The following is a 13,273-nucleotide window of genomic DNA, read 5'->3' on the forward strand; positions in this document are numbered from 1 at the left end:
ACTGAACTCCTAAAAGATGCTTCATATTTACAGGGTGCTACTTGCAAACAAAAATGTACAAACTATCTGAGTTTCAAGCTACACTGGTCTATCAAAGTCACTAAATTTAAAACGCAACACAAACTCTCCAAAGGGATTTTCTAGTTACTCAATTTACAGAATGGTCTCATGTCAATACACAAAAACTAGATGCTCGCTCATTCTGCAAAAATAAAGCCTGCTGTAACCAATTGGTCCACCACGGATTAAGCAATCCCTTTGAATGGACCAATCACAGGGCCTAACCTGTTCCATCAACACAACACACACACACACACATCCACATTCACTCTGAGGGGAGGGGACACAGATCCGCCGCATCAAAACAAATATGACCCAGGGTCATTACATGGTCCACAGAATCACAAACCATGGAGGGGACAGTGAGGGTAGCCAGACAGAGAGACAGTTGGGTCACAGGCACACAGATGTCTGGATTGTCTGCGGTGTGTGTGTGTGTGTGTGTGTGTGTGTGTGTGTGTGTGTGTGTGTGTGTGTGTGTGTGTGTGTGTGTGTGTGTGTGTGTGTGTGTGTGTGTGTGTGTGTGTTCTCGTGGCTGTATGTGTGTTTCTGTGTGAAAAATATACACTTTGACCTCTTTCCGCCCTTGCCCAGGCAGGAAAATGTGAGGCGAATACAATTCTCTGAACCAGTGTGGACACACAAAGACACAAATAAACACACAAGCACATACTCCAAAGTTTGTATCCCACATACTCTCAACGATGTAGTCACTCATAACCATCCAGACATAAGAAGCGGTGTGCATTTAGAGAAGAATCAGAGGTGTCAGTTTAAAAGTAGAGTTTCAAGCGATGTCTATTTTCAGGAAGTGGTGGTGTGTATGTAAGCATGTCCTTCTCTGTGTATGATGGTGCTTTGCATTCATGACAGAAATTGATTGTACTGCTAATGCACCTTCAAAGGCAGTCATGCCCTCATATCTGAATTAAAGTGTGTGCTTTATAGAGTAGGCACTACATCTGTAGGCTGACACAACACTCGCTAAAAGCTCTAAGCGAAAAAAAATAGTTCAACTTGGATTTATTTTGTTCAATGTAACCAAAACATCTAAAAAAAAAAAAGTTGTAATTGTTTCCCACATTTCCCCTCAAAAAATGATATAGATTTAAGTGTCTTTGTTATTAACAACTAATCTGCCTTCTTGTCAGATGGGCATTTCAGTGATGTTGTTGAAATTGGCTGAACTAAGAAACCAGTCACACCTTTGGCAGATTACATTTGAGAATTAATCGTACCTGTTTTTTTTAAAGATTTACTCTGTGCCCCGACTCTGTACATCATCTACGTGGTTACATTCTATCGTGTACTTGCAGTACAGTCAAAGAGGATGCTGTGATTGTCAGATCTCCACACTGTTGAATCAGATTCTGCTCATATTACAGCATGCTGAGGCAGAACGTGTCCATGAAGTGGTCAGGTCTACATTTCAATGGTAACTCTGCAGACTGTGTCACATCTGGCTCCCATTTTGACACCTTCTCCTCAACAAAATCTCGAGTACAGAGGTGTAACATTAAGGGAAAAAAAACATTAGTTTGCATCGCATTCATTCTATGAAGCGGTCAGCACAGTTAAAAGTAAAATGTAAAGTGAAAGACCAGCAACAATGTTGGAACGATGACACCTCATTAAACAAACCACTCAGAGGGAAATGCAACGAATGATTGGCTATTAACATACGATAATGGAGACGGTGTAAAGGAGAGGATCAAGGCAGAAGAAGTGACATGAGATGGAAACGGATAAAAACAAAGGTATCTATTAACATGTCTGTTTGGATTTATCCAATTCATCCAGGTAGTGAAATGTTGAGTCAAAATTAATCTATCAATCGCAGTGTTTTTACCAATCCAAGAAGATTTACTTCTTATCCATGCGGCTTTATCAGTTCCTCTATCCGATGGCTGAGTTCGACCCAGACGGTAGAAAGACCCTGTATGTCAAACTACAGTAAAGAAACCCTCTGTGAAAAGTGGAGGGGGGAAGGCTGAGGGGGATTTCGTCAGCACACTCGGGGAGACACGATGTCCAAAGGAAACCCATAATTCGAGCCTTTCTTAGGCAGAGGGGGGAAATGATTTTAAAACAAGCATAACTATTAGAACTAATAGTTGAGTCAATTTTAGTTTCCATTTGGCAGTGAAAAAAAGAAAAAAAAAGAAACAACATATCACCTTCATGAAATAATTTCCTTCAATTTGTACTTGAATATTATCCTCCCGGAACATTGCCCAATGCTTTTTATTTCTATCAACAGATAAACCTACTTGATAAAAAGATAAACAACCCTGTTTCCTCGAAACTATGTTCAAATACTACTTTCCCAACTGTGTTTTGTAAAGAAGCAGAATTGCTGTCTCTACAAGATCCCCTGGTTTTATATATTGGTGCAGGAAATTATATATTTATTTCTAGCACGCAATTTGTGTGGAGTTGAAGTGGATGCTGGGTGTAAAAAACACAGATCATTGACACCAGTTAGTGGGATTTACATCCCGCATATAAGACAGTTCCTTCATGACACTTGTATAAAATGAATTAAAGTACATAATGAAAAGTGTTAATAAGAAATTGTACTTGCAGTTGCTACAGTTGATTGATAACTTTAACAAGGCCTTTTGGTACAGTGGCGTTCCTCTCTGCATGTTGACAGAGTTAAAGGATGGTTATTTATGAGATTATGTTCAAGATGCGGAGGCATTCTCACTTTATTCTCACACAAACACACTTAATTAAAACTTAATGCCACGTCGAGATGATGATGATTTATTTATGTGACTACTAAGAATAGGTATTCCAAGCAAAACTGCTATTCGATATTCGCGAGCTTTACTTGGTCGCATTTCCACAGGACCTCATGATTGTTTATTTTTCAAAGGAGCTTCTCACAATTGTAGTCATCTTTGCATGTTTGTCCTTTTTGTATCGTAAAATCTCACGGAGGCACACATGCTTTGTCAAACAAAACCCTGGTAGTAGTCTTCTCCTAATTTCGTTGATTAGTGGCAGTTTGCAAACAGCTATTGGGTGCATTACTGACACCGTCTGGCGGTAATAACATATTACTATCAGGCACAGGTAAAAACAAGGGAAATAAGACAATATGGTAGTCGCACGTATACATGTTTTTTTTTTTTACATGTATACTTAATGAGTACTTGAAAAACATGCTCATCCCCAGTATTTACTGTATTTTTCAGGCCTTCGTTTGTTAATGCCTGATGAAAGGTGTCTTATAATCCCATGAGAGATGGGCTACAAAATGGCACGGCACTTGGATCAAGCTCCTCAGTTCATTCATTCTTCCATTCACTCATCCACACTTCAAAAGGCTTTCATTACATTAGCCAAAGAGTTTTGAAGAGCCTGTCTTAAACACAGTGATAACTGACGGAAATGTTTTCCAAGTACATGCACACGGAAACTCGCATGTACTAGGTGCTATAATAGCACTGATCGTAAGTAGTCGCGGGGTTTTAAGGCCGCCTCAGAGAGCCCTCTTTATGGTTTTCAGACAATTGGTAGTCTCTAAATTGGCAGTTGTTCTAATTTGAGCTGCCAGTTTCGTAAAAGTTAAATAATAAAGGGCACAGACGGCCATGTATAGATGAAAAGATGCTGTCATCTGGGTGCTCGTGTTGGACTAATTTGATCAGGAATTTTATCTCTCTGTGTGTTCAAAATTCATATTTAAATCCAGCACAATCCTGACAGCCAAATCCTTTACATCAGCATCATGTCTGTCTTTGAGCTATCCTCCATGTGTACCTACTCTGATTTACTGTACGCGTAGAGGTATTCTTCTGTGCCACATTTGTCACAAAGCAACCATTTCACTTTCTCATTACAAAGAGGAAACACACACTTTGATATTTTTTCTATCAGATCTAAATACTAGTTTTGATTAAGCTTCAACAAGCGTGGCGTGACTCCGTTTTAATGATATGCTCTTTGACGTAAAGGATGTGGCAGAAATAACCAATGGATAGTAAAATATATGCGAAGCTTCACTGTTGTTGTTTTTTTTGTGCCTATTTCCTGTCTTCTCTGGTCCTCAGCACTTAGACTCTTCTCGTCTCATGGTACTGTGCATCACTCCTCCTAATGGCTATTGACCTACGAAAGATAGAAGAGTGGAATTGAACACGTATGCACACACTCGGGGTTGTTTCATTTTTTTTTTTCTCTTTCACTCGGAGCTGAGCTTGCACAATCTTGATTGCTTTTAATGGATGTTAATCTCATAATACCATGTGACCACATACATGGCATCAGGCTCACGATTCAGCCATGATCTTATGTGATCAGGCAGAATTATAACAAAGTATATTTCTGCATGTAGACACTGTATATTTTAGAAATATGTTGCTTTCCTTGAAACTGTAAACATTAAAAACAGATAATTGTTTCACAATAATGATATACGAGTTTTTTTTCATAATGCAGATAGTAATACAGTTCATGAATGATTAATAAATGAACATTATTGATTACAAAACATAAATCTACCTACACTTCTGCCCATTTATGAAACAACTCATTGGTCACAACATGTAAACTGACAAGAGCCCATGATTTGGTGGCATGATGGATTGGATAGTCATATCTTGACATCGGCAACCCATTTAACATTAAGCTGCGTGACTCCAGCATGCATGTGATTTTCTGCTATGTTTTTACGTTGTGCTGCACTACATCCCACGAACATCCTCTCCTCCTCTGTTTGACGGTGTCTGGGTTTACCTGCACTGAAATAGTCCTTCTTAAGACCCTGTCATTTTTTCACTGGCCTCCAACCTTCATGTTTGGAATCCTGTTATCATGTTACTGTTATTGTGGTATCAGCAACTGCGGTTTCAATACGACTGCAGATAAGCCAGTGTGTTTATTTACAGCACAGCCAAACAAACGCATTGTTTTCATAAACATAGACAGCCAGAAATAATTGTAACCACTGACTTCATGCTCTACATGGTGCAAGTAGTTTTTTCCACACAGGGCACCATGAAGTTAGTTATGTTGCCTTACTATTTGGAGGTGTGCAGTCTGTTGCCTTCAGCTCTTCATCTAACAGCCTACGGTGTGTATATATATATGTATATATATATATATATATATATATATATATATTGTTGCTGTTTTTCCCCGTTACTCCAGTGCAAATATTGAAAGCTGATTGCTATTGAAGAAAATGTGAGGAATTATCATTGTTTGGTAGATGCAATTTTTTTAATAATATTTCCTTTGACTGCTGCACAGTAAAAGCCGCCCTGTTTCTCGCATGTCGGTTACTTCAAATGTGAACCAGTGGCAGTGGGCATTCATCTCTGCATCAGCCGTAACACAATGCAGCTCAGACGTGTTGTCTAAAGAGAGCAAAGTGTGCAGGATACAAGTGACAGCGGGTAGCATGTTTTTTTCAGCTTGACCTCATAATGGCGTCGCTGCTTCACTGTTACTGATAATAAATAGAGTCAGAGTGATACAGAAGCTTGTTTGTTAGCTTAATATCACAGTGTCATGATGGTACGGTTATAGTGGAGAGCAGATTTTATTTGATGCTGAACGATTATAAATGGTAACTGTGGCTACCACGGAGGTCCCTGCACTGGGACCAGGCTGCATTAGTTATAAAGATGCAAACTGCTCCTATTTTTAAAATATTGTCAAGTATGGACATTAAAAAAAAAAAAAAAACAGGCTGCCGAGTACAACTATTTCAATCATGAGTGTAGTATTGTGCTTCATTTCTGTTGCATCAAATTGTTGTCAGGCTGTTGTTTACTTTCTGGTAGACAACTTGGATAAGACAGAAGTAGAAAGGTAACGTTTTGCTGGTGAATTTTAGATCTCACTTGGGGCTGGTAATAGAAACAGAATTCTTTGACGTGTTTCATATCCATGGAGCCTACAGTTGCTCATTTTGGCCTTACAGTTGTGGAGTGTGGGGAGGATGTTTTTTTTAGGAAGACATTTCACATAATAGTCCAGGTCTTAAGGGATTAATGCATTTTTAAAAGTTATGAATTATTCAAAAACACATTGTTAATATGACTTATGGGTGAATGTGAGGTGCTGACTATTACAATTTGGTTCATGAAAAATGTACTAACTGTATGGATTTTAACTATAAATCTTTATATTTGTTATATAAAGCCTTTTCCACTGCCGGTACAGGCTCTGCTATTTCTCTCCCTGACCCAATTTTGGGACCAAGTACTATTTTGTATATTTTGATTTGAGCACATTACAAAGTTCTGTTGACCAATCAGATCTCTGGGTCGGAACTACTAGTTGTATAACGTTTATTTAAGATCTAAGATCTGGGAACTGCAGTTAATTTAGTATTACACACACACACACACACACACACACACACACACACACACACACACACACACACACACACACACACACACACACACACACACACACACACACACACACACACACACACACACACACACACACACACACACACACACACACACACACACACACATCAACATCTGATTAGTAAGACGTTTATAATGTACCTGCAAGTCAACTATTCGAATATACAAGTGTGCTCTCTTGCTAAGAAATAACACCACAATCAAATTTCTGCAGAGACCCCCAATTTGACATTTGACAAGTGTTGAATTTTCAAAAATTTAGAGCAACTGTCTGTTTTTCCTGTCCAACATGAGTGGATTTGATTCTATCAGAGGTTATTCTTTCAATAATGATTTTCTCTTGAGAGATTATTTCACTGCTGGTCAAAAATAAAAAAGGCTAAATTGGTTTTCAGACAATTTTGTTTGGCAGGAAATATATTTCTGATTTGCTTCTGTACTCGCAGAAGACAGAATGATATATTTTATTCGCACCTCTGAAAAAAAATACACGGAATACATAAATAGTCCACAGTACTCATGTGTGATAGTACTAAAGGCAACTGTCACTCATAACAAGATCTGGGAGATTTTCCCATCTTGTTGCCATGACAACACTCTTAACGTGTGAAAACTCCTCAGACCTGAAAATAAACAGGGCTTTCCCAAGCTTCTGGAGAGAGATTTAGGCAATAATGCTTCCAGGGCTGTTGGTTGTTGCACACACAGAGAGAGAGAGAATGTGGAAGATTCCCCAAGAGCACCAACGTTTAGAAGAGAACTTAACTGAAACACCTGCAAGTGCTTTATGGTTGTTAACCATGCTTTTTCCTCACACAGCTCCAGCGAGGCACACTTAGGCTGTTAACAGTTATTAGAGGAAACAGTAGAGTAGGTGTGAAGTGCTGCAGAGAGAAATCTCCCCCAGTGTATGTACACATGACCATTCTTTATCGATGAGAAACCGAGCCATTAATACTCCCTGCATGCGGGAGACAAACCACCAACAGCAACAGAAAACACCTTCCTTATCTATATGTGTTTAGATCCATACAAACATATGACTTGAGATAATATGATCAATAAAGGTGCAGTTTGCACACCAATTTTTAATGGTCTAGGCCTGAGAGCACACTGTAACCCCAATCAAGTGCGTAGATAGCACTTTACAACGTGGACCACAAATTAGTGAGGAGCAAATCCAAAACAACCTTTTTTTTTTCTTTGTCAATTAACTGTTAATTTCTATGAATCAGAGCAACTACTGTCGTCACAACATGCCCCGGATTAACTAAAATAGTGAGGGACTGCTGTCTATTATCTTCTATACAGCCCTATAGTCAACGTTATTCACCAACTACTCATTATCAAATTATTAATTATCAAGGTTTTATTGTAAAATGTTCCCAATAGTAATTTCTGTTTCTATGTCAAGCCATAGTAAAACAATATATAGTATATACAGTACAGGATCAGACAGCTTGTTATTACACTGATCCAAATGCATTATCACCTTCCCTGAAACACTCTTGTCATACAAGCATAAGCAACGCCTCTTCTGTCACACAAGCAGTCGGGGTGCTAAAACGTGTTTCAAGTTCAGCGTTTAGTATCTTTGTGTATCACTACATGACAGCAAATGAAAACAAAAAAAAAATTCTAACATCATCGGACTGGAATTCTATGTTTAACCACAAAATGACCTTTCTAATAATGTCAATTCTATGCATTAAAAGAGGCTCAATTCAATGATAACAATGATATAACTCCCCGGGTGTTCATTCCCATTTTCATTAGGCGTGAGATGACAGTTTGCTCTGCTATGTGCAGAAACATGTTGGGCACCCAAATCAAAAAATGTTTTCCCCAAATCTGTTAAAGTACTATATAAGCTCCCTTTTTTCTACATTATAACATGAACTACATTTAAGGTTGTAGGGATTTGACAGTCATTAGTCTAAGAAGTTCCAGTCACAGGGAAATCTGAAAAAATCCCTCATGAAGTCAAACTTCACAAAACATGAAAAAGTATATCACTCATAAAGCCATAATTAAAATACCAGCTCTGAAACCACACAGCAAAAATATTAGTACAGCAATGAAGCAAACTGACAGACAAGCATTAAAACTTGTCCACTGCTACTCCTCGCATGTTTCCCTGGCTCCCTTGTGTTCAGCGAACCCGACAATGGCTCACAGATGTCTTTATCATTTCAGTTGATTAGACTTTTACGACTGGACGGTGATAATCTCCACTTATATCATCTATCATCTGCTCTCATTCTCACAGCAGCGTCTGAGGTCTGTTGATTAATTTAGTCACAGCTGCACACACAAACGCTCACACTTTAACACGCAAATGCCTTCCACTAGTATGCTTTAAAAGATTCATAAAAGTCACCATAGATGCTACGGACATAAAATCAAAACACACAGACGGACGAAGCATAAATTGACGGTGCTGATAGACAAACCTGTAAACCAGTGTGTCATCCCCAGAGCTGTTGTACTGGACCTGGAACATCCTGACTCCAGATGGAGGGGTTTGACTGCTCCATCTAATGAGGGCAGAGTTTCCTGTCAGCTCCACCAATGACACCCTCCTGTCTGTCCCTCTTGTTTCGTTGTTTGGCAGTGCAACCTTGGAGGAGGTCAGGATGTCAGAAGGGGCAGGTTCGGACGCAGGATCTCGGCTGCGGCTTGTGCTGTTTGCCAGATGAGGCATGGCTGTGATAACTAACTCCACCCTTCCTGTGGATTCACCTGCTGCGTTGGAGGCAATGCAGGTAAAGTTTCCTGAATCTTTCAGAGATGTTACATTGATCTCCAGGCTTCCATTAGAGAAAACCAAGGTTCTGAAACAAATGGAAAATAAATGGGAAGTCTAATAATTAGATAATCAATCAACATAATTACTGAAATGTAAATGTTGGAAAAAAAAAAGTAACACATAGAGAAGGCTTTATAAAAGTTCACGTGGTAATATTTTTTATTCTTAATTCCTTTCCCTCAAATCCTTTCCCTGTCATCCATCCGCTGGCTCCTCATCATTCAGATAGGATACTAATATAATTCTCACCAGTGTAGACCACAACTTGGATTGGCAGTGTCAGAACTTCATATAAATATGTGCCGGGCCAGAATTTGCTCCCTATTCATTCAAGTGAAGAATGTGGCAAAATGCATCCAGTTCCATCCACTTGCTAATCAGCTTAATAATCCATTTACTCGCATGTGTACTTCGCTGCCTCCAGCAACTGATGCTGATGCCAACTTGCACCAGCATACACCCAAATTCTGTTTGGAATCAATATTGTCGCTTCCAGGATGAGGGGTTATGTTGCTGCCTGGTTGTGAGTTTCATCCCCATAGCTTTCAGAATTAAGACAAATGCCACTTGCCAAAAAAAAAAAATCAAAAAATGCTTCTTATCCATTCACTTTTTTGTGTGTAAATATTTAGGATGCAAAATAATAATAATAAAAAAGGGCCTATATAAAGATTTAAAGAGCTATGACTTTGCATCATAAAATATGATCACATATTTTATAACAAATTTTGTATATGCAACTTAAACTAACGAACTAACTAACTTACTCAACTCAACTAAGAACACACGTATCTTACAAGAGTGCAAACTAGGTTACCAAATGAGAATATGAGAAATGTGTTATAGGTGAGGAGATTCTGACCTTAACAACTCTCCTCTAATCCTCAGTCAGAGTTGGCCCACACAAGTCAAGTGCCCACATCCCTACTACTACAGCCAAGACAAAAATTATCTGAGCTGCACTGTCTTTCTGACTTGGCTACACACTGACACATAGCACTGAAGTGGAGCGGCGCAGCAGAGAATATTAAAACAACTCCTGTCTTACACCTGCCAACTTGGTTGCCAGGTTTCTTACATCACTGAATGTAAGAGTGGTCCTTTCAGTGTCATATTCCCTAAATTAGCACCTTGCCTTTAATTTTGAAAGATTGTACAATCTATAGGCGAACAGAGAGAAAAGCAGTTAACCGTAGATGAAACTAGACCATAGGATCATCTAAATACCTGGAGCTGTTAGATATAAGTCGCCCCTCGGGGCTGATCCAGTGGACCTCAGGCTCTGGATCACCATTTGCTTTGCACTTCAGACTGGCAGGCTGCCCTTCCATTGCCACAGTGTGAGGTGACTTCCGGGTCAGAACTGGTGGGTCACAAATAAACTCCTAATGGGAAAAATTAGATAAAGTTATACTTTGCTTGTCTGTGATGTATTATTTCTAGTATGAAATATTTGTCTTGGATCCAAACTTATGTCACATCTGTATTATTAGTTTCTTGCGTAGAACAAATGAAAAATACAAAAACGTCACCTCTTCAGGTATTGTCCAGAAGTACTTGGCACTGAGGTCAGAGGGAGAGGCGCATGTCTCGAGGTCGTCTTCTCTGGTTAGTCTCCTCAACCACAGAAGTTCACAGTTGCAGTGGAGGGGATTACCACCAAAACTCAACACAAGAGAGGAGAGAGGGGAGCCTTTGGACTTGGCATAAACAGGAATTCTCAGGAACAACGGGTCCGGGGGAATTTTCTTCAGCTTGTTAGATGTCATGTCTAGCCTTTTATAGGACATGGTGTAGGCAGAAGGAAACAGGTAGACGACAAGAGATGCATATATTATTAACAGTAAAAGGCAATAATATTTTTTTCAGTTGAGTAGTGAACCTGCTGTTGCATTTATACATACTCTATTGCTATAAATCTGATTATCATATTTCTATGTCCTTACCTGGCTAGTTTATGTAGGTTGGTGAATACCCCTTGGGGAACATTTTCTATGAGGTTGTGATCCATATTCAGGGTGTTGACATTAGTCAAGCGCCCGATCGTGTCCCAGGGCGCCTGGGCAAGGTTGTTGTAACTGAGGTCCAGATCCTCTAGTGTGGATAGAAAGTCATCAAAGGCATGGGGAGATATAGAGTGGAGCTGGTTATTGGCCAGGATCAGATGGCGAAGGTTGTTCAGGCCTTTGAAATGGTCATCCTGTTTGATGAAAAGGTGAAAAGGCCAAGAGAGGCTGTGAGTATATTATGGTAAAGTCAGTATCTCTGGTACAAACAAATCTACCGTTTTGTAGACCATTTGTCACTGTGGCTTCATTGTTCAATTATGTATTTCATAAACCATCCATCCGGCCTTAAAACTTTGGTGTGACCCTGTTGTGACCCATTCATCTATTATGTTCCATCCATCCATCCATCCATCCATCCGTCCGTTATTCCTTCCATCCATTCATCCATCCATTATTCCCTCCATCCATCCATCCTTCCATCCATCCATCCATCCATCCATCCATCCATCCATCCATCCATCCATCCATCCATCCATCCATCCATCCATCCATCCATCCATCCATCCATCCATCCATCCATCCATCCATCCATCCATCCATCCATCCATCCTTCCTACCTTGATCACAGTTAATCTATTAGAGTCTAGATGAAGTGCTCTCAGCCGCCGCAGATCACTGAAAGCAGAGGGAAGGATCTGACTGATGGTGTTCCTAGACAGGGTCAGATGTAACAAGCTGGTCATGTTGGCAAAGTCTCTTCTTCGGACAGCTGGGAGAAAGCAGAATAAACACAAAGACTCCATTACATAAGTACCGGGAATATAGGTATGCATTAGTACAGCAATAGAGAAAAATAGAAGATAGAGAGCTTGTTCACTAAAGAGGTTTTAAAACATGAATGTTTTCCTGACCGCCGAGTGACATGCTTTTACAAAAGTGGATGACTCTGGCTTACAATGTTCTTTAGCTTTTTACAATGTCTTTTTTTTTTTCTGAGATAGAAGGGAGAGAAGGTCTACGACATATAACAGCAAAAAGGCATTGAAATCACTTTACTGAAAGCCGTTGGCATCAGAGATATGCAAAAGGCGTCAGCACCATGAGCACCCGAGTCGAAGAAGTATTGTATGTGACGAATTCGAAAGAATGACATGTCCACATAGCGAGGTGGTTGGATGTCTGGCCACATCACTCCTATTCTTAAAATGCTTCACTTGTACGTTAGAAAATTGATTTTAAAACTTTGCATTTATAAAGTATTAAATGTCCTTGCCCCTGAAAATACGGTCTATCTGACATGCTTTACTTTTGTCAACTAGGCAATCCCTCAGGGCTCCATTACTTCCTTCCTCGTACATATGTTTTCCTCTTTTTGTGCTTCTTTTCGTTCCTTCTACGCACTCTTTAAATTCTCCGAGTTTAATCAGGTGACGGTGCTTTTAGTGTTTCTACTTCCTAAGTATGGAACAGTCTGTCATCTGAGTTATGGTTTTCACCAAGACTGTTTTGTTTAATGTATAAACTTAGAACGCTAAGAACTTTAGTTTGACAGCAGAGTGAACTGGTATCCCCCAAAGTGCATTATAACATCTTTAGTTTTGCACAGGGTAGTGCTTAACTGAAATTAATTTCTCTTTTGCATCAAAGTGTCTCTCTGGACCCTGTGGGAGCAGTGCATTTTTTTTTTTTTTTTTTTAGCTTCTATGTGCTTCTTTTGTTTTGGTGAACTATGAAATAGAGAGCTAATGGGAATCCAGATTAAAATAAAAGGATAAAGCAACATTTCACAACAGTTCTTAAAAGTAAGGGTTTCAAAGTAACAAACAGAACTCTTTGATATAAGAAGGCGATGAATCATGAATGAGATTTGCCAGCCTGAATCACAAAACAAAAAACGTATTAAAGTAAAAAAGAAATATGCAGGCTTATGAGAAATATTACTCTTTGTCAGTCAGAAAACAAAAAACGATTGTGACTTAAGCCAACATTTGTATTCA

General features: G+C 39.3%; 1 protein-coding gene across 6 annotated transcripts in view; it reads right to left on the reverse strand.

Moving 5' to 3' along the window:
- LOC138615581 (leucine-rich repeat and fibronectin type III domain-containing protein 1-like protein) overlaps nt 1-13,273 on the reverse strand; it is a 178,130-nt gene that overhangs the window by 66,155 nt on the left and 98,702 nt on the right. For all 6 annotated transcript variants that reach the window (XM_069689323.1, XM_069689342.1, XM_069689333.1 and 3 more), the window contains 5 exons: nt 11,894-12,045; nt 11,214-11,467; nt 10,800-11,043; nt 10,495-10,652; nt 8,912-9,292 (listed from right to left, as the gene is read on the reverse strand). In XM_069689323.1, coding sequence (XP_069545424.1) covers nt 8,912-9,292; nt 10,495-10,652; nt 10,800-11,043; nt 11,214-11,467; nt 11,894-12,045 — 1,189 coding nt within the window. The remainder of the gene's footprint in view (nt 1-8,911; nt 9,293-10,494; nt 10,653-10,799; nt 11,044-11,213; nt 11,468-11,893; nt 12,046-13,273) is intronic.

Source organism: Brachyistius frenatus, unplaced genomic scaffold (genome assembly GCF_029030835.1).
Source record: "Brachyistius frenatus isolate BFR_SWC_R1_liver_20210118 unplaced genomic scaffold, ASM2903083v1 Contig_1, whole genome shotgun sequence".
In the NCBI taxonomy this organism is placed as follows: domain Eukaryota; kingdom Metazoa; phylum Chordata; class Actinopteri; family Embiotocidae; genus Brachyistius; species Brachyistius frenatus.